At 37.6% G+C, this 22060-nt stretch overlaps 1 protein-coding gene across 5 annotated transcripts in view; it reads left to right on the forward strand.

Moving 5' to 3' along the window:
- Positions 1 to 22060, forward strand: part of COL12A1 (collagen type XII alpha 1 chain) — a 100583-nt gene that overhangs the window by 27308 nt on the left and 51215 nt on the right. For all 5 annotated transcript variants that reach the window (XM_069011313.1, XM_069011314.1, XM_069011311.1 and 2 more), the window contains 13 exons: positions 6588 to 6857; positions 8737 to 9003; positions 10914 to 11106; positions 12739 to 12860; positions 15461 to 15610; positions 15697 to 15816; positions 16324 to 16488; positions 16676 to 16822; positions 17441 to 17580; positions 18729 to 18858; positions 19879 to 20024; positions 20291 to 20420; positions 21217 to 21356. In XM_069011313.1, the coding sequence (XP_068867414.1) occupies positions 6588 to 6857; positions 8737 to 9003; positions 10914 to 11106; positions 12739 to 12860; positions 15461 to 15610; positions 15697 to 15816; positions 16324 to 16488; positions 16676 to 16822; positions 17441 to 17580; positions 18729 to 18858; positions 19879 to 20024; positions 20291 to 20420; positions 21217 to 21356 (2120 nt within the window). The remainder of the gene's footprint in view (positions 1 to 6587; positions 6858 to 8736; positions 9004 to 10913; positions 11107 to 12738; positions 12861 to 15460; positions 15611 to 15696; positions 15817 to 16323; positions 16489 to 16675; positions 16823 to 17440; positions 17581 to 18728; positions 18859 to 19878; positions 20025 to 20290; positions 20421 to 21216; positions 21357 to 22060) is intronic.

Genomic DNA, 22060 nt, shown 5'->3' on the forward strand with positions numbered 1-22060 from the left:
CAGTGCAGGCTGCCATTTGCCTTGCAGTGGAACAGGGCTTGTGACAGCTGGGGGAACTAAACAAATTTACACTGATTGTTATATTTGATGTTATGTAATACAGTTTGAAGAACAAGCAAGAAACACCCATGGAATGTCTTAGGGAAAAGTCTTTCTCTCATCTCCAAACACTCCAAACAAACCATTTGGCTTTCGATATTTCTTGGGATCATATGATCTTTATCCAAGACATCATACACCAGAAATAAAGTACAGTGAGAAACACGGTGAGGGCGGTGAGTCTAAATGCAGCAGACAGCGAGCAGTTTGTGAGAGCTACTGTTTTTCTAATCTGTTTTTTAATAAGAGAAGTGGTTTTAAGTCTGGCAAGAGTTTGATTTTCTGCCCAAATGCATGCTGTCAGATGAAAAGAACATACTGTACATTAGCTGCTAAACAGATTAACTTTCATAATTTGCAGTTGTTTTAAAGAATAACAAATTCATTGCTAGATTAAGCAATCTATACAGAAATGCTTAATCCTAATAAATGTCCAAAAAGCTTGAAAGCAGAAGATCTGGTTTATGTGTCCTTTTGCTGGCAGCTATATGGTTTTCAGAAAAGTTTTAAGAATATTTGAGTAACTGTAATCAGGCAAGTCATTACACTTTTAAATATGAATTTCAGAGAAATTTAGAAAAAAGGCTGGTTTATTTTTACTTTTTTTTTAGAAAAAATATTCAGTGATCAGATTTCCATCTTGCTTGCAGTGAGAAATTTCCAAGTATTTCACTTATTTCAGTGAAGATCCTAGGCTAGACACACTGTTGATAAAAAAGGACAAACTTATTTTGACATATATGAGGTTGCTGGTCTCCATTAGCAGAGGTGTCAGCCCATTTTGTTTCTTATCTTTGTGCTTTATAGAATAAGCAAAAAGAGGCATATTGTATTACATTCAGGAGATAAATCTGAGAGATAATTATGTCATTGTGTCTTCTGCTTTAGGAAGAGAATCTTTGTTTCGGTGATACAGGGCCCAAACCTTCCATCCTGTTTGAGGAGTAGCTATTTGTGTTGTGAGAATTAAGCTGTACTAAAGCAATATATGAGAAAAAGTTGTCATGACTGTGTAATTTTCAGTTTGAAGTGATTTTCTGATGTATATGTTTCTTATAGTTTAGGTTCGGGGATTTTGGAGGCGGGCTCTTTTTTGGTCAGAAAATGGACAGCAGTACTTTAGTAAATAAATGATCCCTTTTTGCTGTTTCTGTAGTAATATAAGAATACTTTAGAAATGAATGACCTCCTACAGGCAGAATAGTACAAATTCAAGAGACATTTTCTTACAATGAGGTTTTTAGCATATCACAGCGACTTTACGTAATGGTCAGACTGCGTAGTGCTGCTTCTGTCCTGACAGAAACAAGGATTCAGTGTCCTCAGGAGATTTAATGCTGTATCATGCGTTTTTAAAATTGTACATTCCAAGATTTTTGAGTGTGACATTTGAAACTGACTTGGTAATCTGTGGAAAATTATCTTAGTTTTATCAAGGAAATCAAATATGTATCAGAAAAAAAACCCAAGAGGGGAAGGTTGAGTGAATAATAAGAAGGTATTTCTACACAGTGTTAACTGAATAACTTGGAAAAAACAGATGGAATATTAAAGGGACTGAATGTGAACACCTATTGGCATTATCCTAGATCAGGGACTCAGGAGTTCTCTGGCCAAAGTCCCTCTGTTTTGGGTCAGAAGTCTCCTGGCTGGCATCTTCTTGCCTTTCTGCAGAAGAGAAGAAATCTGCTCTAATGGGGACATGTGAGGATGCCTCTGCGTAGTAAGTCTTTGGCTATCCCTTGCACCATGCCCACATCCCCTCTCTACTTGCCTGAGGGTTGGTTTCTAACCACTTTATGACTTGGAGGGAGGGATATCGGCCCATCCAAGTGACTGCTTCCTCTAATGCTGAGGAGAGTTTGACCATTAGAGTAACAATGAAATGATTCTGCTGTCATCTCATCTGATGCATGCACTTGGATCCTTGGCTGTGGCAACCTCGCCTGCTGACACAATGGGATACTCCTGATTTTTGCCTATTGTAAACAATAGGACTCAGGCCAGAACGTTTTGGTATATGCCACTGCAAGTGAAGGCTTATTTAGTTGATTCTGACATTTTAGGGTGCTGGCTTACAGAAATCCTATGTTTAACTTAAATGAAACATGGCTTTTCACAAAATTTACCACTGCAGATTGATTTCGAAACCTGGTTTTAAAAACTACATACAGAAAGCTGTTTAAACTTTGGGCCCAAATTGCATGTAAAAATCCCACAGAGATGAGCTGGAGTTGTGCAAATGTCTCTGAGGGGAAAGGCCATTTGAATAAGGACATTTGATTTTTATGAATGTCAACATTTTAATTTTAGCTGATTCAGTCTTGTGTTCAATAACAACAGTGATTGCTGGAGAGCTACGGAAAGTAAGCCAAGTGGACAGAGGGAAACTGCTTTAATATCATATTGTGTCTTGGCACACTACAGTGGAAAAACTTAATATGGAAACTGGACATTTCAGAAGTCCAGAACAGGGTATAAAAGCACCTGACTGAAAGTCATGAAGTGAATTTTTGAGAGTGTGTCTGCTCTAAGCGATAGAGATGTACAAGAGACTGTAGGGAGTGAAAAGTTCTCTGAGCTAAAAACTGTCAAAGTGGATCTGACAGCCTGAAGCTGGTGACTTGCTTGCTCTCCCAGGCAGGAGTTTGACCTGTCCATGCAAGCATTTTGTTTTCCTGTGTATGCACTCACCATGGCTTACAGCTGTGCTTACACCAGCTGGTTTGGTGCTCCAGAGCATCATAGGACCTCATGACTGTTACGGAATAATTTTAAAAATCCAACTCCATCCTTGTTTGCTGATGTATGAAGTGATGAACATACATTAGATTCCATTTCAAGTCAAGAAAAAGCTGGAGTCTTTTGATACCTACTTGCAACCCAGCCAGCCAGCACTTTTCCTTCTTATGATGTGCATTGTCTTCATGCTCCTTATCCATCCTGTTTAAACAAGCAGGCAAAAAGTGGATGCTCAATAACCATTTCTGAACACGTTGACCAAAGGAGAAAAATGAGTGTTCAGATGTTACAGTTGTAGATTTTTGTGTGTATATGAAATGTAAGCAAGTTACCCAGGTATTTTGTTTTTATCCAAGGGAAGAATATTTCATAGGTCTCATTGTATATTTGCTAGTGACCACATTTATACCAGTGTTATTGTGGAGCATAAATGTGTTTCTTGACTCTGAGTGTAGCAGCTTTGATAATATTTCATGGAATATTAATAGTTTAAGACATACAGTTGGGCTGCATCTTAAACATAGCTGTTCCCCTAATAATAAATAAAAAAAAACCCACTTGTGGGAGATCAAGTGAAGCAGAAAAAAGCTGTGAGTGAACTTCCACTTCACATGTGAGGTGCAAATCAAGTTAGCATGTTATGTTAAAGAAATGTTCTCAGTTGCAATGTAACATATAAAAAGTCTAATTTCCCTTAGTAGGTAAGTTGTCTTGTCAGCAGTTTCCAACTATTTGAAGTAAAAATTTTCCATCTAGTTCTAGTGGTTTGGTAGAAATCCCAGTTCCTTTTCCCTCTTTTACCTTGCCTTATAAAAAAGACATTTAGTTCCAAAGAATATTTCTTTCAGAACCAAAACATTACAGTAAATGCTCTTCATTATAGTCCATTCCAAACAAATTATTTTCCTCTGTTATTTAATGACCTCAATAATGACTTAATCAATAAGGGTTTTAAATAAGAAGTTATTTTAGCAGTATTTCCAACATATATCATTAACTGTAGTATCCAAGAGTAGACTTGCAAAAAATTGTGCTGTGGTAGCAGATACTTTAATACTGAAATCATGTTGTGGCAGAGCCATGATTTAAAGTAGCCAAAATAAAGTGACTTGTATATTTATATTACATTAAAATATGGAAAGAAAAGGGTTTTTTGTGAGACATCTGTGCATTCTATCAAGTTAGGTTTTCCATATTTTTTCCATTTGGATTGCTTTAATATTTTTTTTATTGTATGAAAAAGCCAAGATTTGAGAGTAGGAGCTTAAGAGCAGACAGAAAAATTGGTGTAATTTACTTTTGAAGGCAAATCTTTTCTTCAGGCTTCCAGGAAAATTGTTATTTGGACTTAAGATTCTGCCCTGGCTTTCATTTAATGCAGTCACTGAATTCGGTGAGACTTCGTGAAGCATGAGCTGAATCAGGCCTTTTCACTATAACTTTTTCAGTATATGCAATCACTGTTGTGAAATGATAAGTGAACTTTACCAAACCCTCTGTATCTTAACATTTTTTTTTTTTAAGAGAAGGTGCCATAAATTGTGGTAATTTACATTGTGAGGCTAAAAATCAGTTTGAAGGGTACAACTGTAAGATCTGATGCAGAGTTAGGATGGAAAAAGAACTGTCTCCAGAAAAGCCGGATGGAATGGCCCTAAGACTGAATTAAAATCAGAACCCCCCACAACACATGTTCTGTTAGCTGTATTTGAGAGTCATCTTCATGAATGTTGTGGTACCCTCTGATTCTGTACTCTGCATAGCTGGTGAATCTTTGATAGGTTGATGTTCATTTCCATTCATCATTAAGCCAAGTGGGATTAGTTGACTCACTTTTAATGAAGTTGCACTGGAAATGAAATGTTTCTAAACCAAAACTTTCTACAGATAATCTTGTCTGCTCTGGTGGGATTGTGTTTGGAAATGTTGCAGATTTTGGTGGAAGTAAAAGATGAATGAATATGAAAAGTGAAAACTCAGCATATCACTTTGAGCAACTTGTTGCTCAGCCTGAAACTGCTTCAGCCTTCTGAATGTAGTGAGGTCTGTTCTTGCAATGAGACTAAGTAGTGGAAATTGGATAAGTATTGAATTCCTCTGTGTTAAAAGAATTTTGGTACTGGTCCTGTGGCTGCTATGGATTAGTATAGGGATATATTTTTATCAGTGAGGGTAAAACTTAACTGTGATGCCATGAGGCCACCCCAAGTGTTTAAGTCCTCTTGCTAAGCAGGAGTCTCTCAGGAATGTCCTGTACAGTGAGAAATCCCACAGAGAATACACACCAAAGAATTGAGTGCTCCTTTGTCTCTGTGGATCTGGTTTCAAAGAGCCCTTTTGCAGATTTTGCTATGGTGAGGCTGTTGCATTAAATCCACCAGTTAGTGCTCCTTTCCTGCCATCAAAAGCAAGCCATTGCAACAGGAAAATTGAACATATGTTATAAATGTACATTAAATGTTAAACAGAGGCATTCCTTTCACTGCACCGCTTTAGACCAATGAGTTTCACTTTTAAGCAGAGGAATTACTCTGGTGTGTTAGGTGAGACTCACATATCTGGCTGACAACTGGATTTCACAGACTAATGAGCTGCTTCCTTTGTTCCATGCTGGCTGAAACAAACTACAGGGAGGAAAGAGGTACAGATTTTATGAATAGAAAGATGGATAGTGTTTTCTACAGTAAGTGTGGCATGATGTAAACACACTGCAAATTAGTTGTGAACATAAAATTAAATAGCTGATCTGGTAAGTGGGACTCTGGAAGATACTAGTACTAATAAATAAGAAAATAAAGTTGTCAGAGAAAGGACTCTGACTGATTAGAGGACTGGGCAATCACCAATCATATGAAGTTCACTAAAGGAAAGTGCCAGAATCTGCATCTGGGATGGGGCAGCCCTGGATGTATGTACAGAGCAGGGAATGAGATGCTGGAAAGCAGTGCCATGGAAAGGCACCCACTGAGGGTCCTGGTTTATGGAAATTTGAATATGAGAGGGAAGAAAGGGGCAGACACTGTTCTCTTTTCTGTGGTAACCAGTGACAGGACCAAGGAAGTGGCCTGAAGTTGTGTCAGGGGAGGTTTAGGTTGGATATCAGGAAAAGGTTCTTCCCCCAGAGGGTGGCTGGGCACTGGAACAGGCTCCCCAGGAAAGTGGTCACAGCACCAGCCTGACAGAGTTCAAGAAGTGTTTGGACAATGCTCTCAGGCATATAGTGTGACTCCTGGGGATGGTGCTGTGCAGGGCTGGGAGTTGGACTTGGTGATCCTTTTGGGTCTCTTCCAACTCAGCAGATTCTGTGATTCTGTAATTCCGTAAAAGTCTCCATTATTTAACCCTAGAAAAAAAGTTACACACATAACAATGAAGATGAATGAATGAATGAAATAAAATCAATTTTTTGAGAATTAAAACTTACCTAAGTGAGCTGCACCACATTTAAATGCTGGTTTCAATCCAAGTCTTTGAATACTGCCATTTTTATTTTGCATATTCTAAAGCATGACTGCTAAGTATCTTACATGGTAAGGATAGGATCATGTATAGTCTAAAGTTAGCTTTAAGCATTTTGTTGAAACCTTTATCTATTTTCTCTTGGAACTACAATTGTATGTTATTGAAAATAATATTGATGGGAAAAGTTTGGTTTAGCTCTTAAGATTATGTGACTTTCACATTTGTACTTTGCTAGCTTTTTCCATTTGTATTTAAGAGACAATTTGCTGTTTTCTTTCTTGCAGAACGCGGTTCACCACGTAATTTGGTTACTACAGATATAACTGACACTACAGTTGGGTTATCATGGACACCAGCTCCAGGAACAGTTAACCATTATAGGATAATATGGAAATCACTTTATGATGATACCATGGGAGAGAAGAGAGTCCCTGGAAATACAGTGGATGCTGTGATAGAAGGCTTGGAGCCTGAGACTAAATACAGGGTTTCAGTATATGCAGCCTACAGCAGCGGAGAAGGAGACCCAGTAGAAGGAGAGGCTTTCACTGATGGTAAGTGTAGTACATTACCACCATTTGTAACATTCTGCTATTGATGAAATTATAATTTTTTTAAAGAAAATGGACCTTTACTTTCCTCATCTTTTTTTTGTTTTGTTTCGTTATTTTTGTGAAAAGTTTTCCCAAACCAAAATGCCACCTCAGCTCAGTCAGTTCTGGCATTTTGCTGGACCATTAAAAAATCCACAAAATCTCATCTATGTCATAAAGGTTTGGATTCAGCAATATTTACTTCCAAGTTAAGATATGATTTTGTCTGCATATTACTCTGAAGTTAGCCTTTCATAGGTTTGGTGTGACTGCTGAAAATCAGGTGGAGGAAATATGGATAGAGCAAGGAGGAAAAATGGGGTAAATTCCCACAGAACCAATGAGTTTCCTTTCCAAGCTATTGCCCTTCCAGTCTTCACAGTCCTCAAACTGAGGCTCACTGTGTGATTTTGACATTTGTTATTTACCCTTCTGGGGCTCTTATTTTTCTTATTTGCCAAACGTTATTATTTGTATTTGTCAAAGCAGGCTCAAGACTCTCCTGAAATGTAGGCAAAGTGAAAAAACACAGAGACCAGGGATGGCTTGTTGCTTTATAGCAAGAACTGGCAAGTAAAGGAGTTAGAATGAATGAAGGGATGCTCTGGATCAGGCTTGACATTTCTGTTGTTTGCCTAAAGGGGCCATGTGAAGAAAAAACCTGAGGGAGAGCTTTGGGGAAGCATCATGTGTGTTTACATGTTCTTGTGCTCTGTCCTAAGCATCTGTTTTGACTACTGTTGGAGACAGGCTGCTGAACTACGTTAACCTCTGTCCTTGACCCAGTACAGTTGTTCTTAAGGTTTTGCAAGAGTAGTGATTGCTGCTGTTAGTAAGAGCTGACTCCCCAGAGTCAAAGCAGACTGCCGTCCCACGGCTTCCTTCTTTGGTCAAGCACAGCACTAGCTGTCCTAGCTTTTCCAGGTTAAGTAGGCAGTGTAGCCATGTCACTTGTGCTGACTCTCTGTGTGCTGATTGAGGTAACTTGCTATAAGGCCTATAAATAGCCCCAGACCTGAGATTAATATTGTATCTTTATGGTACACACACAATTAGAAATTGTCAGTTCCTAAGAACTACAACGCCTACCTTACTGTGCGATGAAGTACTGACCGCTTCCACCATGCCAAGAAGGTTCAGCTTTGCCAAAACCTAGATGGCTTATTTTGGCTGACAGCCAACATTGCATATCTGTCAGTTCACTTGGGATTATTTATACCATTTGTACAGTCTGGAAAATATCTCTTAGAAGCTGAATGCTGCAATTTGTCGAGAAAATGCTTTATTAGTTCATGGGCTTATTTCAGCACATACGCTACGTTGTGATGAGTGATTTTCCAAGCGTTTGGAAAGTCACTCATCTCTATTTGCAGGATAGTTTGTGTGGAGTTCAACAGCCAGCTGTTTAGGTATTCACCAGTACCTTATCAGACCTGTAAAGTCAAAACTTAGAAAATCTGGGCACTATAGGACATTGTATTCATGAAAATAAATGACTTCATCACTTTCATTTGAGAGTGCTGAATCCAATATTTAGTGGATTATTGAAAAGTGTGACTAAATAAAACTCCCAATTATGCTGTGTCATCATGTGATTTATACTTCCCCCTTTTTTGTCTCAGTAGTGAAAAGCACACTGCTGTTTCTTTAGTCCATTACAGTTAAAAAATAATTAACAATGGCCTGTGAGATTCCCCTGTGTCTTCCCACAATCAAAAACTGCAATTTTAAACAAGGCAATTTTATGTTTTACTACAGCAGAACTACTTTTGTAGTCATGCATTTGAATATATTGGTATATGATAAACTAAAAATGTATCCATGTTTTTACACCGGAAAGTGTCACCAAATGCCAGGACTGTGACAGTAGACAACGAGACAGAAAATACAATGAGAGTTACATGGCAGCCTTCACCTGGGAAAGTCTTGTCTTATCGTGTGAACTACCGGCCACGCAGTGGAGGAAGACAAATGTTTGGAAGAGTAAATGCTCCTGCTACAAGCATAGTGTTAAAGCGACTTAAGCCCCGAACTACATATGACCTAACTGTTGTTCCAATTTATGATTTTGGACACGGGAAATCAAGAAAAGGAGAAGGAACAACAGGTATGTACCACAAAGTTGTACAGGATTTCATAATGCAAGTTTTGTTCTTAAAATTAATAGTCATGAAACATAGAACAGCATGGTAGAGTCTGCCAAGATCATGAATTGACAGGCAAATTGAAGAAAATTTAGAGGTTGAGAAGAGAGTTTGATTTGTTTGAGATTTCACTGTGGCATAGCCTGAGCACAGCTTTTTGCTGTTGATATTAAAAGGTGTAAATATGGTGTAAAATCTGTTTGAAAATACTAGACTTGTTTTGAAATGCTGTCATCAGAAGTTCAAAAAAGGTGTTTTGTGAGGAAGACAGACTACTTAATCAAGTGTTGTCAGCTGATTCATAATTTGCCTTTTGCTTGTGGGTATTGATTAAATAGCTACCCAGCAACCCGTTATTTAGGTTTGTCTTCTCTGGTCACCATATTTTCTGTGGAAAACCTAAGGTACTAAAAAGGAGGAGTAGATGATTTTGAAGATTCATCTGTGGAAGTCTGACTTCATGGTCTTTTGGACAGGCTGTCTTCTCTCTCAGAAACTGAAACTCTAAAACATTTCTTAAATCTCAGTGAAGGCAGTTTTGTGGTAAAAGCAAAACTCATTTTCTACTCTACCTTTAGTATGAATGTGATACTGGCCTTACATTTTGTGAGGAAATGTTCTCTAGACATTCAGATCAACCAGATTTAGTGTCAGTTTTCTGTTCAATACATGGAATGTTATTAACAAGAGAAAATCTTTTTCAAGATGTTTCTGCCTATGTGACACTAGTGCCATTCATTGAGGTACTCTTTAAATAGTTCATGCCATTTCTGTTCTCTGAATATATGTTATATTGAATAATGACAGGAAGTAAGATAAATATATCCTAACAGTGGAGATACCAGCACCTCAGTTACTGAAGAAAGATTTCTTCTTTACCTAAAATGTAGTTGATATAAAGGAGTCATGAAAACTTGACCAGCTCTTGAACAATACCTAGTTTTTTAATGCTGAAAATTATACTGAGGTAAACTTTAGATCATCCAGCTGCTTTTGATTTTTGAACTCTCCATCTTGATACAGATATGTCTTTCTGCTTTCAGTCTAAATAACAGTGGTGGTAAACACTCTTTGGAAGCAAATGGAGCCTGAGTCATCTTTTTAGTTGAAGCTGTCACAATAATTCAGGGAGTATGATGAGAGATGAGACAGAGAATCTGTACTTTTCCTTGTGATTAGGAGTGTATCTACTATTTCTCAGCAGAATTCACAATTTGAGGACATTTATGATCTTTCAGCTATAATTAAACAATTGCACAGGCACAGGGACAAGGCAAACTCTTTTTTTCCTCCGTCTTTCATGCCAAAGCTATAGTGCTAACTTTCTGTTTAATTCCCATTCTTTTGCAACTTTGAGATTACACTGCTGCAGTATTTTCCACGACTGCACTTTAGAGTTGCACAAAAGTTGCACAAAATGCAGAAGCTAGCAGCAGCTTGTTAACCACTCTGTCTGTGAGCACTGCCCTGCAGTGGGCAGCTGTTAGTCTTCGGAGGAAGTTGCTCTTGACCTAAAAACCTTAAGCTGTTTGGCTGGCACTCCTCTGAAGAACTGTTTTTTGACACACTGCCACACCTGTGGTTGGTGAAGTTGCTGTAGCTGCCAGGCAATTTATCCCTCAGTTCATTGACTGCAGAGGGAGCCTCAACAATAGACTTAGCGCACGTACCTCTTGGTTAGATAGCTAAAATAAGTGATAGGAATCTCACCTTTCATCTCTTAATACTTGTCTTTGTGCCCAAAGAAAGAAACAAAGAGTTTAGGACTGTCAATAATACTGGATTTGCATATATATTTTTACATAAAAGCATACTTGCTGATTTTTTCCATGTGCAGACCTGATCTAAACTCTTTTGTTTCCCACCCTTTCAGCTTCTCCCTTTAAGCCACCTCGAAATCTGAGAACTTCTGATTCAACTATGTCAAGTTTCCGAGTAACATGGGAGCCAGCCCCAGGGAGAGTGAAGGGCTACAAAGTAACTTTCCACCCTACTGAAGATGATGGGAGTCTTGGAGAATTAATAGTGGGGCCATATGACAGCACAGTGGTACTGGAGGAGCTTAGGTATGGATATTCCCTCATGCTGGTTTTTGTTCTGTTTTGTTCTGTTTTTCTTCCTTTAAATAACTTTAGCCTAGGATTTTGTTTAATCTTGATCTGGTATTGAAATGCCTGGCAAAATCTACTGTAAGCAAGAAAGTAATTTTGTCAATAAGCCATGAAGGTCTTGTTATGCCATCTCTGAAAGGCACCTGGCAGGTAGGTCTCTTTCTAAGATTATCCATTTACATCACTTGTGGTGTTCTCCCAGCAACTGAAGGAGGCAAAGATACAGGCTGGAGCTGTATTCTGTATTTCACATGAGAAAGATAATGGAATAGGGGAGGATATTTGGGATTTCTATAGTTTCCTCTCAAAAGTTTCTTGTCTCACGTTTCTCAAAAGATGCTTAGTTTAGTTATTGATTCATTTTCTCGGAGGCTTGGATTTTTAAAGCAGGCTTTACACCATGTCAAAATCTGTTAGGCAAGTATACTAAATATAACTAAAATTGAATCATTAAGTCAAAGAATCATACAGTCACAGAATGGTTTGGGTTGAAAGGGACCTTAAAGATCATCAAGTTCCAATCTCATTGACATGGGCACCTTCCACCAGATCAGGCTGCTGAAAGCCCCATCCAACCTGGCCTTGATGTCCTGGGATGGGATACCCACGACTTCTCTGGGCAACTTGTTCAAGGTCCTACCACCATCACAGTAAAAAGCTTCTTCCTAATGTCTGATCTAAATCCACTCTCAGTTTAAAGCCATTACTCTTTGTCCTACATGTCCTACATGCCCTTGTCAGAAGTGCCTCTCCAGCTTTTTTATAGGCTCCCTTTAGGTGCTGGAAGGCTACCATAAGGTCACCCCAGACCCTTCTCTTCTCCAGGCTGAACAACCCCAACTCTCAGCCTGTCTTCACAGGATAGGTGCTCCATCCCTCTGACCATCTTTTTGATTTTCCTCTGGACTCATTACAAGAGGTCCAAGCCCTTCTTACCTTGGTGGCTCCAGAGCTGGATGCTATACTTCAGGTGGGGTCTCACATGAGCAGAACAGAGGGTGAGAATCACCTCCCTTGACGTGCTGGTTGCTTCTTGTGATGCAGCCCAGGCATCACTCCCAGTCCCTGCATTTGCCTTCTGCGACCTTCCAGCAGTGTGGCTGGAGCACTTTTCAGTGAAGACTGAGGCAAAAATATAATTCAGTACCTTAGCCTTCTCCATATCCTGGGCAAACATGTCTCCTGTTTTCTTCTGGAGGGGGCCCATTTGTTCCCTAATCTTCCTTTTCTCATCGACGTACCATAGAAACTTTTATTGTTGCCTTCGATGTCCCTGGCCTGATTTAATTCTACCAGGGCTTTAGCTATCATAACCTGATCTCTGGCTGCCTGGACAATTTCTCTTCCCAGAATTAAATAACTTGAATGAGGAAGGCTATAAATTTAAGTATAGAGTGTAAAATCAGCTTTTAAATTGTTGAACTTCAGTGTCTTGTGGAAGACATTGGCTTCATAATTTGGGGTTCATATTTTAGCACCTTCTTTTCCATGAGGTATTTTTTTTCTGTCACAATTTAATAAGTGAAGTGTTTAGCATTTAACTAGTCAAATGACTTTAATTAATGTATACCGCCTTAACTATTTCAGGGCAGGAACTACCTATAAGGTAAATGTTTTTGGGATGTTTGAAGGAGGAGAGAGCAACCCTCTGGTTGGACAGGAGATGACCACCCTTTCAGATACTACTTCGGAGCCATTTTTATCTAGAGGTAAATGTGCCTGAATCAAAGAAAAGGCAGTCTTGATTTTGGATTACAAAGAGACCAAAAGTTTACTACATTTCCTTTTTGTTTTTCTAATGCACATACATACTTGTTTACAGGATTCATTATATTTCCTTCCCTGATGACATAAATCCTGGTCTCAAATGACCAAAAAGCATGGCCCAGTTCACAATTCTAGCCCTCTGCACCCTTCAGATGATCTTAAAAAGATGATAATGCAGGCAACCTGTGTTTTCCTGATTATTCAAAGCCATCTGCATTGCATTTTCAAGCTGTCCACATCTGTGTTAAATCACATAAGGTCAAATTCTTGAACAGAGATCATGGCTCATCTACAGGGGTGTTCACAGGAGTAGAACAAGGAATTTTAAGCAGACTGTTGGCCCTTTGCTTGTCCTTATATGGTGGCTTTTCCTTTAAAGACTAAGATGATATAATGAACAAAGATCTGATAGTTGGGAATGTCCTAGTGTTAATGTATATTATTTAAGTGTATCTTCAATACATTCACTGTTTAGTCTTTTGGTTTTTTACTACAGTAGGAGGAGACTTTTTCAGAAAGGCAATTGCAGAGTGCTCTCTGGTATCTCTTTGGGAGTTTCTCAACTGTGTAGCTAAATCTTTCTTTCAAGGTTTCTGTGAATGTTATGATATTATCTCCCTTTGGTGCAGTTAATAGGCCTCTGCATGATAATAGTTGTGCTCATCATACTTTCAGTTACACCACCTGAAGAAAATTTCAGGGCTCAGCCCTTCATGGAAAGCATAAAAAAGCAGGTCTGCTGCTGAATAGCCAAGTATACACAAATAAGTAAAGCCTGTTCTCCTCTGCCATTTCAATGCTTGCATAACCATCAGAGAGAATTTGGTGAGGAGAAAGAATCTAACTGCAAAGTCCTTTCAGAATTAAAGAAATAAAAAAAGGTTTCTGACAGCTGACTATATTGTTTCTGTTTAGCCCACAATGGGCTGTGTAAAAAATACTCATCTTGTATATACTTTATTGAAACATTTTTAGAAACTTCTTAATTAATTGGTGTCCTCCTCTGTCTAATACTAGAGGGTAAAACTGAAAAAAACTCCTAAAATAGGGCATCAGTGATATTAGACTAAAGCTTTAATGGGGCTGGCAACAAAAAATTGCACCAAGAGTGGTTTGTTATTTTTCATCATAGTAGGTCTCATTTCTGTCTTCAATGTTATATTCTTTAAGCTAATTAGTTTTACTAATGCATGGATTTGAGTCATGGTTAATGTGAAAAATGAATTTATGTCTTGGATTGTAAATGTAATAGTAAATTATTTATTAATGGGGGAAAAATCACCCTAGATCTGGCACATTTACTAGAATTTTCCATGCGGGGAACTATAGTATGTTGGAAGAAATATAAAAGTCAAAATAGATTAACTTTTATATTGTACATAAAGCTAACTTTAACATTCATATTAAAGTTATGCATGCAATTTTTTGAACTAACGTGGTTTGACTTAAACCCTACTCCCAACTGATTTTATTGTCCTGACTAAAGACTAGATCTATATTTTCTGTGCAGAAGAGGATCATGCTTTTAACCCCCAGGTACATGGAATAGTTATATTCATGAGTCTACAGTGTTGGATCAATTCTGTGGAACATATATGAAATCACAATATCTTTCAACTGTGATGAGTGTGGCTGATTTTTCTCAATGGGATTTCTTCCATATAAAGACCAGAAGCTCTGATGGCAGGAAGCCAGAAAATTTGCAGCTGGTAACAAAATCTACAGGAAAAAAGAGAGAAAGGATTTTGGTTTATTTTGTTTGCACATGGCTGTGGATAAAATTATTGTGTCTTTCTGTTTTGTATAAATATTTTGTGATTTTCCTTGTGATGAAAACAATATGATGCATGTTTTATTCTGTAATTTGTAAACTGAAGATATCTGAAATAACTTCCTATTTTTTTAGAAGATCGCAGCTTTATATAAATGTTTGTTCTTGTTTCCTCTGTATCTCTTGACCTGTGTTTATGCTTGTGTGTCTTCTCTGGATTGTGCTCTTTCTTTTCTGTACATGCAAACTTCTATACCATGTGTATTACTATATCTTTTTCCCCTGAAAATTGAGGAATGCAATTTATTTGAAAGTGATTGTAATATATGATGTTAATCCCACTATTACATGGTTGAAAATTAATCAGTAGTTTAGCTGTGACAGACTAAAATACCATAAAATTGTATAATCTGATAATACTCACTGCCATATCAGTGGTTCATTTAGTAGTCTTGTACAAAACTTCTGAAATCAAGTTATCAGCCATCTTTAAAGACCAAAACAGACAGTGACATGACAATAGAGAACACTGGCCTTGACATTTGCAAAGGCTTATTTTTAAAAGGAAACATACATGAAGAAATTTATCCAGCTTTTGCCATGGAACCACTGACTAGTGTGAATAATGCTCTCAAATAGGTCATACTTGACAGAGTGCCAGTGAATAAAACTAGAGCTATTTTGGAAGCTAACTCATGACACATGTCATCTAAAAGGATGGGGAAAGCAAGCCATCATGCTAAGGCTATATTTTTCTGGTTGACACGGCAGGTCTAGAGTGTAGAACCAGAGCAGAAGCTGATATTGTGCTGCTGGTGGATGGCTCATGGAGTATCGGGCGGCCAAATTTTAAAACCATCAGGAACTTTATTGCCCGTATTGTTGAAGTTTTTGATATTGGTCCTGACAAAGTACAGATTGGTAAGTTCTCATATGTTGGAGGGAAAATGGAGCATAACTGCTACAAAGGCACATAATAACCGAGTAAATTATGGCTTTTTTCCCAGGTCTTGCACAGTATAGTGGTGATCCCAGGACAGAATGGAATCTCAATGCTTACCGAACCAAACAGTCTTTGTTAGAGGCTGTAGCCAACTTACCATACAAAGGAGGCAATACTCTAACAGGTATGTCACAGTGCCAGGATTTTACTTAAGCTCCAGTGAAAACGATTCTAGTAGCTGACCCTGAAATTAAGTGAAAACAAATGTGCCCGTGATGAAAGGGACTTAACAGTTCAGCTCAGTATGGCTGGAACAGAACAGATCTAGCATAGGCTTATAAACTCAGGAGAAACGTGATAGAAGACATTTTGGGTGATGAAGAGCTTGTGTTGCTGTTGAGCCTGTGAGAAGAAAGAAGGCCAGTTCCATGTCAGGGTTGGGATGAAGACAACCAGGAACCAGAAGAAAGGCTGGTGGAAGTCAGGAGGTTGATGCTCAATGGGTAAGAAGGTGCTGAATTGCTGAGAAGTCTAAATGATGGGCTGCAACTTGATTCAAAATGCTTCTAAAGGGAAGTAAACTGTGGAACTGTTGTCAGAGTGAAGTCACTAGGATGCAATAATATCTTTTACCATGACTACTATACGAAAATAGTTTACAGTGATGGTTACTTTCTTTGTGTCATGCTAGGAATGGCCTTGGATTTCATCTTAAGAAACAACTTCAAGCAAAATGCTGGCTTAAGGCCCAGAGCTCGCAAAATTGGTGTTCTCATCACTGATGGCAAATCACAAGATGATGTAGCCATCCCTTCAAGAAAACTCAGAGATGAAGGAGTGGAACTGTATGCAATTGGTAAGTATTATATGAAGAGATGGCCTGCAGCAACCCCCTCCTGCCCATCTGCTAAACGCAGAGAAGTGGCCACATATATAAGTACATAAAAGGTTATTCAAAGAACATGTTTAGGGACTTAATTGCATGGTGTCATGCTTCACAGCCATAATTTCTAACAGGTTTTGCTTTCTTCTTCTCTTGTAAGGTATTAAAAATGCAGATGAAAATGAATTGAAGCAGATTGCAACGGATCCAGATGACATCCATGCTTACAATGTTGCAGATTTCCCCTTCCTGGCTGACATTGTTGATAATGTAACCACAAATCTATGTAACAGTGTGAAAGGTCCAGGTACATCACATTTTCAGTCTATTTCATCCTTTTTCCATTTACGTGTTTGCATTGCTAATTCCTTTTTATTACTTATTGGGAACACTCTGTTAGCCGTGGGCTGTTTTTTCAGCTGCTGGTGTGAGGAAGTTGTGCAGTCCACCTAGACTACCCTGCAGGGGTTCTTCCTTTCCTTCCAACAGTGACTATGTTATAACTAACGCAGCATGACATTGCTGGATGTGCCTTCTTTTTCTCCCCAGAATCGTGAAGTGTCTTTCTTAGTGTGTCAGCTTTTTACTCACTGTGGCATGTTGTTTGATGATACTCATCCAATGAGGAAAATTTTAGCAGCCCTGCTCTTTTCAGGTATTGGTATCTGACAGCCCAAAACCAAAGCTGGGCATGGAAAGACAGTAATGTTAGCTGATGGTTCTTCAGTGAAACACTGGTGTTGAAAGTGGAATAGGAATTACAGGGAATTTGTTTAGTCTTGAGTGTGTTAAGGTGAGCTATCTCTTCATGCAGTTGTATTAAGAATTCCTGAGGAAAAAGAAATATAAGCAGCTACACAAAGTGGGTTTTTTTCACTTCTGTTAAGATAAATGAATATCTTTTAAATTTCCTTCACTCTTGCAGGTGATTTGCCAGCCCCTTCAAATTTAGTTATTTCCGAAGTGACACCTCGTTCTTTCAGACTGAGATGGAGCCCACCTCCTGAGAGTGTTGATAGATACAGAGTTGAATATTATCCTACCTCTGGAGGTAGCCCTAAACAGGTTAGTATTGTATGTTCATCTTTGACATCATCCAGGAAAACCTTGGACTTCCATATCATAGTAATATCATTCTGAATTTGTGCTGTGTATGATATAACAGCAAATTAAAAATGCTCCTAAGGTCTAGAATATCATGCTTTGGTAAATGTTTCACAAAATTACAAAAAGTAGGAGTATATGTATGACTTTGATTATTTTAATATCATGAATCCAGAAGTAAAATATATTTCTTATAAAGAATTGTCTTCTATTTCTAGTAATTCCTTTATTTTCATATTCCACTGCCATATATTAGTTGAAATATGTCTGTACCAGAAATTTTCTGACCATACTCATGGGTAGGCCCACTGTCCTTTTCACGCATTTTCTTCTTAGTAGAAACAAGACAGTGGGGGATACAGTTTCTAAGAAGTGCTTAGATTAACACTATATGACTCCAAACTGTGTATCGCACAGGATCAAACTTATCTTGTGGTTATTACTTCTCTACACAGAGAGCCAGTGACTGGCAACCCTTGGTTCTAGGATATCTGAATTGCTCATTATGCTTTTTAACCAGATAGAACACTATTTAGGAGAATGAAGTTAGGTGCCTCTGAGTACCTAGCTGTGAATTTCCCATCTCTGAATGTGGCTTTTAAATCTCAACTCATGTTTGACTCATGGAGAGTTCAAGATTTGGCCTTTGATTAAAGTTTGAGCTGTCATTCCAGTGCACACTGATTTTATAATTTGACTACTTCCTGGCATTTCTGTTCTGCAAAGTGTTGCTAATGCCTTGTGCTGTAACCATCTAGATTATCCTGGATTTTGAAATTTTTCCCAAAGTGGCCCTTTTCCCCTCAGTCCTTTCTTTATGTTCTTTAGTAATATAGAAGTGTAAACTACGTGTGAAATCAGAATGCACTGTAAGGTATGCTAAGTAGATCCAGCTCAATTTGAAACAAGTCTCTGTCTGAGATTTCCCTACAGCTTGCTTTGCAAAAATAATGGTATATTGTCAGACAAAATGTATACAAAATTAGGACCAGACTTTATTTATCTCCTTGTCATTGATTTCTGCAGTTTCACTAGGAATGACTAGTTTTCTTAGAGATAAGATTACAAACATGTTTCTCTTAAAGTGATTAACATTGCTTCTCTTGTAGTTTTATGTAAGTAGGATGGAAAGAACAACAGTTCTGAAAGATCTGCAACCTGAAACAGAATATGTAGTTAATGTGTTTTCTGTGGTAGAAGATGAAAGCAGTGAACCTCTGATCGGCAGGGAAACAACTTGTAAGTTACAAATGGATCTTGAATAATATGTTAACAGCCAATTTGGCACCTGTCCAGTAGAACTTTTAGTACTATGGGTTTTCTTCTTAGCAGATGCAAAATATTTAATTTGAATTACTAAACCGTATTGTGTTACTCTGGTTGTTCAGAGCTTGTTGTTTGGAAAACTTCCCCAAAGTGAAACTGCAATGTGGTAGAAAATATTTGTCCCAGCTTCTTTCTAGGCCCAAAAATGTGATTGTACAAAACTAGAACAACAGACATGAATTACAAGACAGAGTTTATAAATTCCTGAAATCTAATCATAAACAAATACTTACTCCTTCATTTTTATGCTAGGTAATTAATTCCTGCTACTACCAGACAGAATTATTTCTAATTAGCAAAAGCCAGTTCAAGACAATAATGCCACTTTTATGAGTTAGCTATATTTCTCCTATGAGCTGTCTACATAATTGATTTCAGGTATATTTATGCTGAATGCAACATAGGGTCACTCTTCTGTCTCTTTAATAATATTGAATTGTTGCTGTTCTTTTTACTTCTTTTGTATTAGGCTTGTCAAAAATCCTTAAAATACGTGTATAATTTTTATCAAGTCTCTGTTATTTTTTTATATGGTTTTATGGAAACTTTTCCTTTATTTAATAATTTGAGAAATACAGAAAACAAAGAGAAAGGACAAAAACTCTCTTTGTACAGATCCCCAGCCAGTCATATTGTTTCATATTAGAATTTTCATGTGAGTTAATGTTGCTTTTTAGAAGACTAAAGCATTCCAGTGCAGACTTGTAAGAGTTTTAGCTGTGTATGTAGAAAATCTGTAGCCACATTCAAAATATGACGACCATTACCTCATTCATAAACTAAGAATTTAAATACCACTGTTTGCAGATCACCTCTCTACTACCCATAATATGCCCTAATATCCAGGTACAATATTCTCAGTGATATGACCTGTGATATTAAATAGGAAGAAGCTGAAAGAAATAAATTAATATATTTTTTTTTATTTGACAGTGCCAATCTCTTCAGTTAGAAACTTAAATGTTTATGATATTGGATCAACTTACATGAGAGTGAGATGGGAACCTCTCAATGGAGCTACCGGTTATTTGTTAACATATGAACCTGTGAATGCCACAGTCCCAGCCACAGAGAAAGAAGTAAGAGAATTTGTCTTTGCTACCTGTACTCTACCAAAAATAAATTAAGAAAAACTGTTAGACTATCATAATAGTCAAAAGACTGGCATGTACTTCTTCAAGTGCAGTGAACTTAGTGGGATATTATATACAATGACATCAGTCAGGAAATTGTAAATATACTGTGAATCTCACAAACAAAATTCCCTTGAAGTTAAATCATTGCTTGCTTTTCTGCCATTGCTTTCTTCAGTTTTTAAACATGGAGTGTTATTTTTCATGTGCAGATGCGTGTGGGACCGTCAGTGAATGAGGTGCAGCTGGTAGATCTCATCCCCAACACTGAGTACACTTTAACAGCTTACGTATTATTTGGTGATATGAAGAGTGACCCACTCACCACACAGGAAGTGACATGTATGGGCATCTTGATTTTTGCTTTGTAATTGCTTCAGCAACATTTAATTTTAATTATATTTCATGCAACAGTTTTCATATCATCTGTTTCATTTAGAAGACCACCGTAACCATGTTTTATGTATTTTTCTAACATTCATACACTTCCCAGAGATCTCAAAGGCAATTTCAATGAAAAGGGTCCAGCTACTAAAAGGGGAACAAAGTAATTTTTAATTTGAATAATGAAGGAAATCGTGAGATCACAGTGTTTTTAAAAGGTCTCGATTTTGCTTGCATTAATTTAGAAACCTTGTTCCTGAATTCAGACATCCTCTTAAGTATAGAAAATACTGAAGAAATATGTCATATAAAAAAAAATAGATCTAAAAATGGCTTCCTTTTTTATACCTTTCCCTAAACAATTCCTATTGGCAGAGGCATGCTTCTGGTCTAGATGCATACAACATGGCTACTTCTATGTCCTTAAAAATTTTAAACCATTACCCATAGATGAAAAGTAGCTATTGTCACCAAAAGTTATGGTCTTAAGCCCTGATACTTCTAGAAGTATTGTAGTCATAATTTACAAATGTGAAACTAGCATAGTTTATAGCTATTTTGCTCATTGCTGGGAAAATAAGCTCCTGAACTGTGTCATCTAATGCCCAGGACAACGAACTTCTCAGAAAGTGATTGCTTCCCTTCACTGAAAAGACTTTAACTGAAAGACATGAAGAGAATTCACTTCCATCTGTGAGAGACCTATACCTCTGCTATGAATAGCATGCACTTACTACTGCCATTATTTTTACAGTACCTTTGCCTGGACCCAGAGGTTTAACAATTCAGGATGTTACTCACAGCACCATGAATGTCCTTTGGGATCCTGCCCCAGGAAAAGTTCGAAAATACATCCTAAGATACAAAATAGCTGATGATGCCGATGTAAAGGAGGTAAAATATTTAAAGTACAAAGAAAGAGTTTTACTTTGAAAAGTTAGATTACTAAAATAATAGTAAAACTAGTATTATAACCCACCACTGAGAGTAAAGAACACCAGTCCATGGTGATTTCAGTCAGGAAAGGGTATTGATTTCTTGGAAACTGAATGATAGATTTCTTCCTCCTCCTCCTCCTGAGAGGAAAAATCCTTAAACTGACTGGAGAATTTTAATATGCTTTGGTAAATAGTAGTTTCTACTCTCTGCTTAAGTATCATCTTGCCAAGGTCTAAGAACAGCTTATAATTAAGAGGACAGGATAGTGGAATAAAGGTATGTTAGCCCCTTTGCCTTCTGAGAGAACATGTGTGATCATTGTTAGAGATGTCTTTTAGTTATGTGCAAGCTTTCCTTAATTGCACTACTAGGCATAAACCAGCTCTTGGAGAATTAAATTTGATTTTTTTAAAGGAAATAGAATTTTCTAAAGGTTCAGTCTGCATCTTTGCTTCCAAAGGAATAAAGCAGTGAATAACCCACAAGTACTATGTGTATCTGATATAATAATGTTTTGCAAGGGAATTAGTAGAGAACACTCAATATTCAGGTGTAAATTTAAGGGTAAATGGCAAAACTTAGTGCAGAATACTTCTTTGTTTTTCAGTGCAGGAATTTCTGCAGAGTAAGAAAATAGAGAAATTTACAATCCTTTAAGT

Source organism: Aphelocoma coerulescens, chromosome 3, assembly GCF_041296385.1.
Source record: "Aphelocoma coerulescens isolate FSJ_1873_10779 chromosome 3, UR_Acoe_1.0, whole genome shotgun sequence".
NCBI classification, from domain to species: domain Eukaryota; kingdom Metazoa; phylum Chordata; class Aves; order Passeriformes; family Corvidae; genus Aphelocoma; species Aphelocoma coerulescens.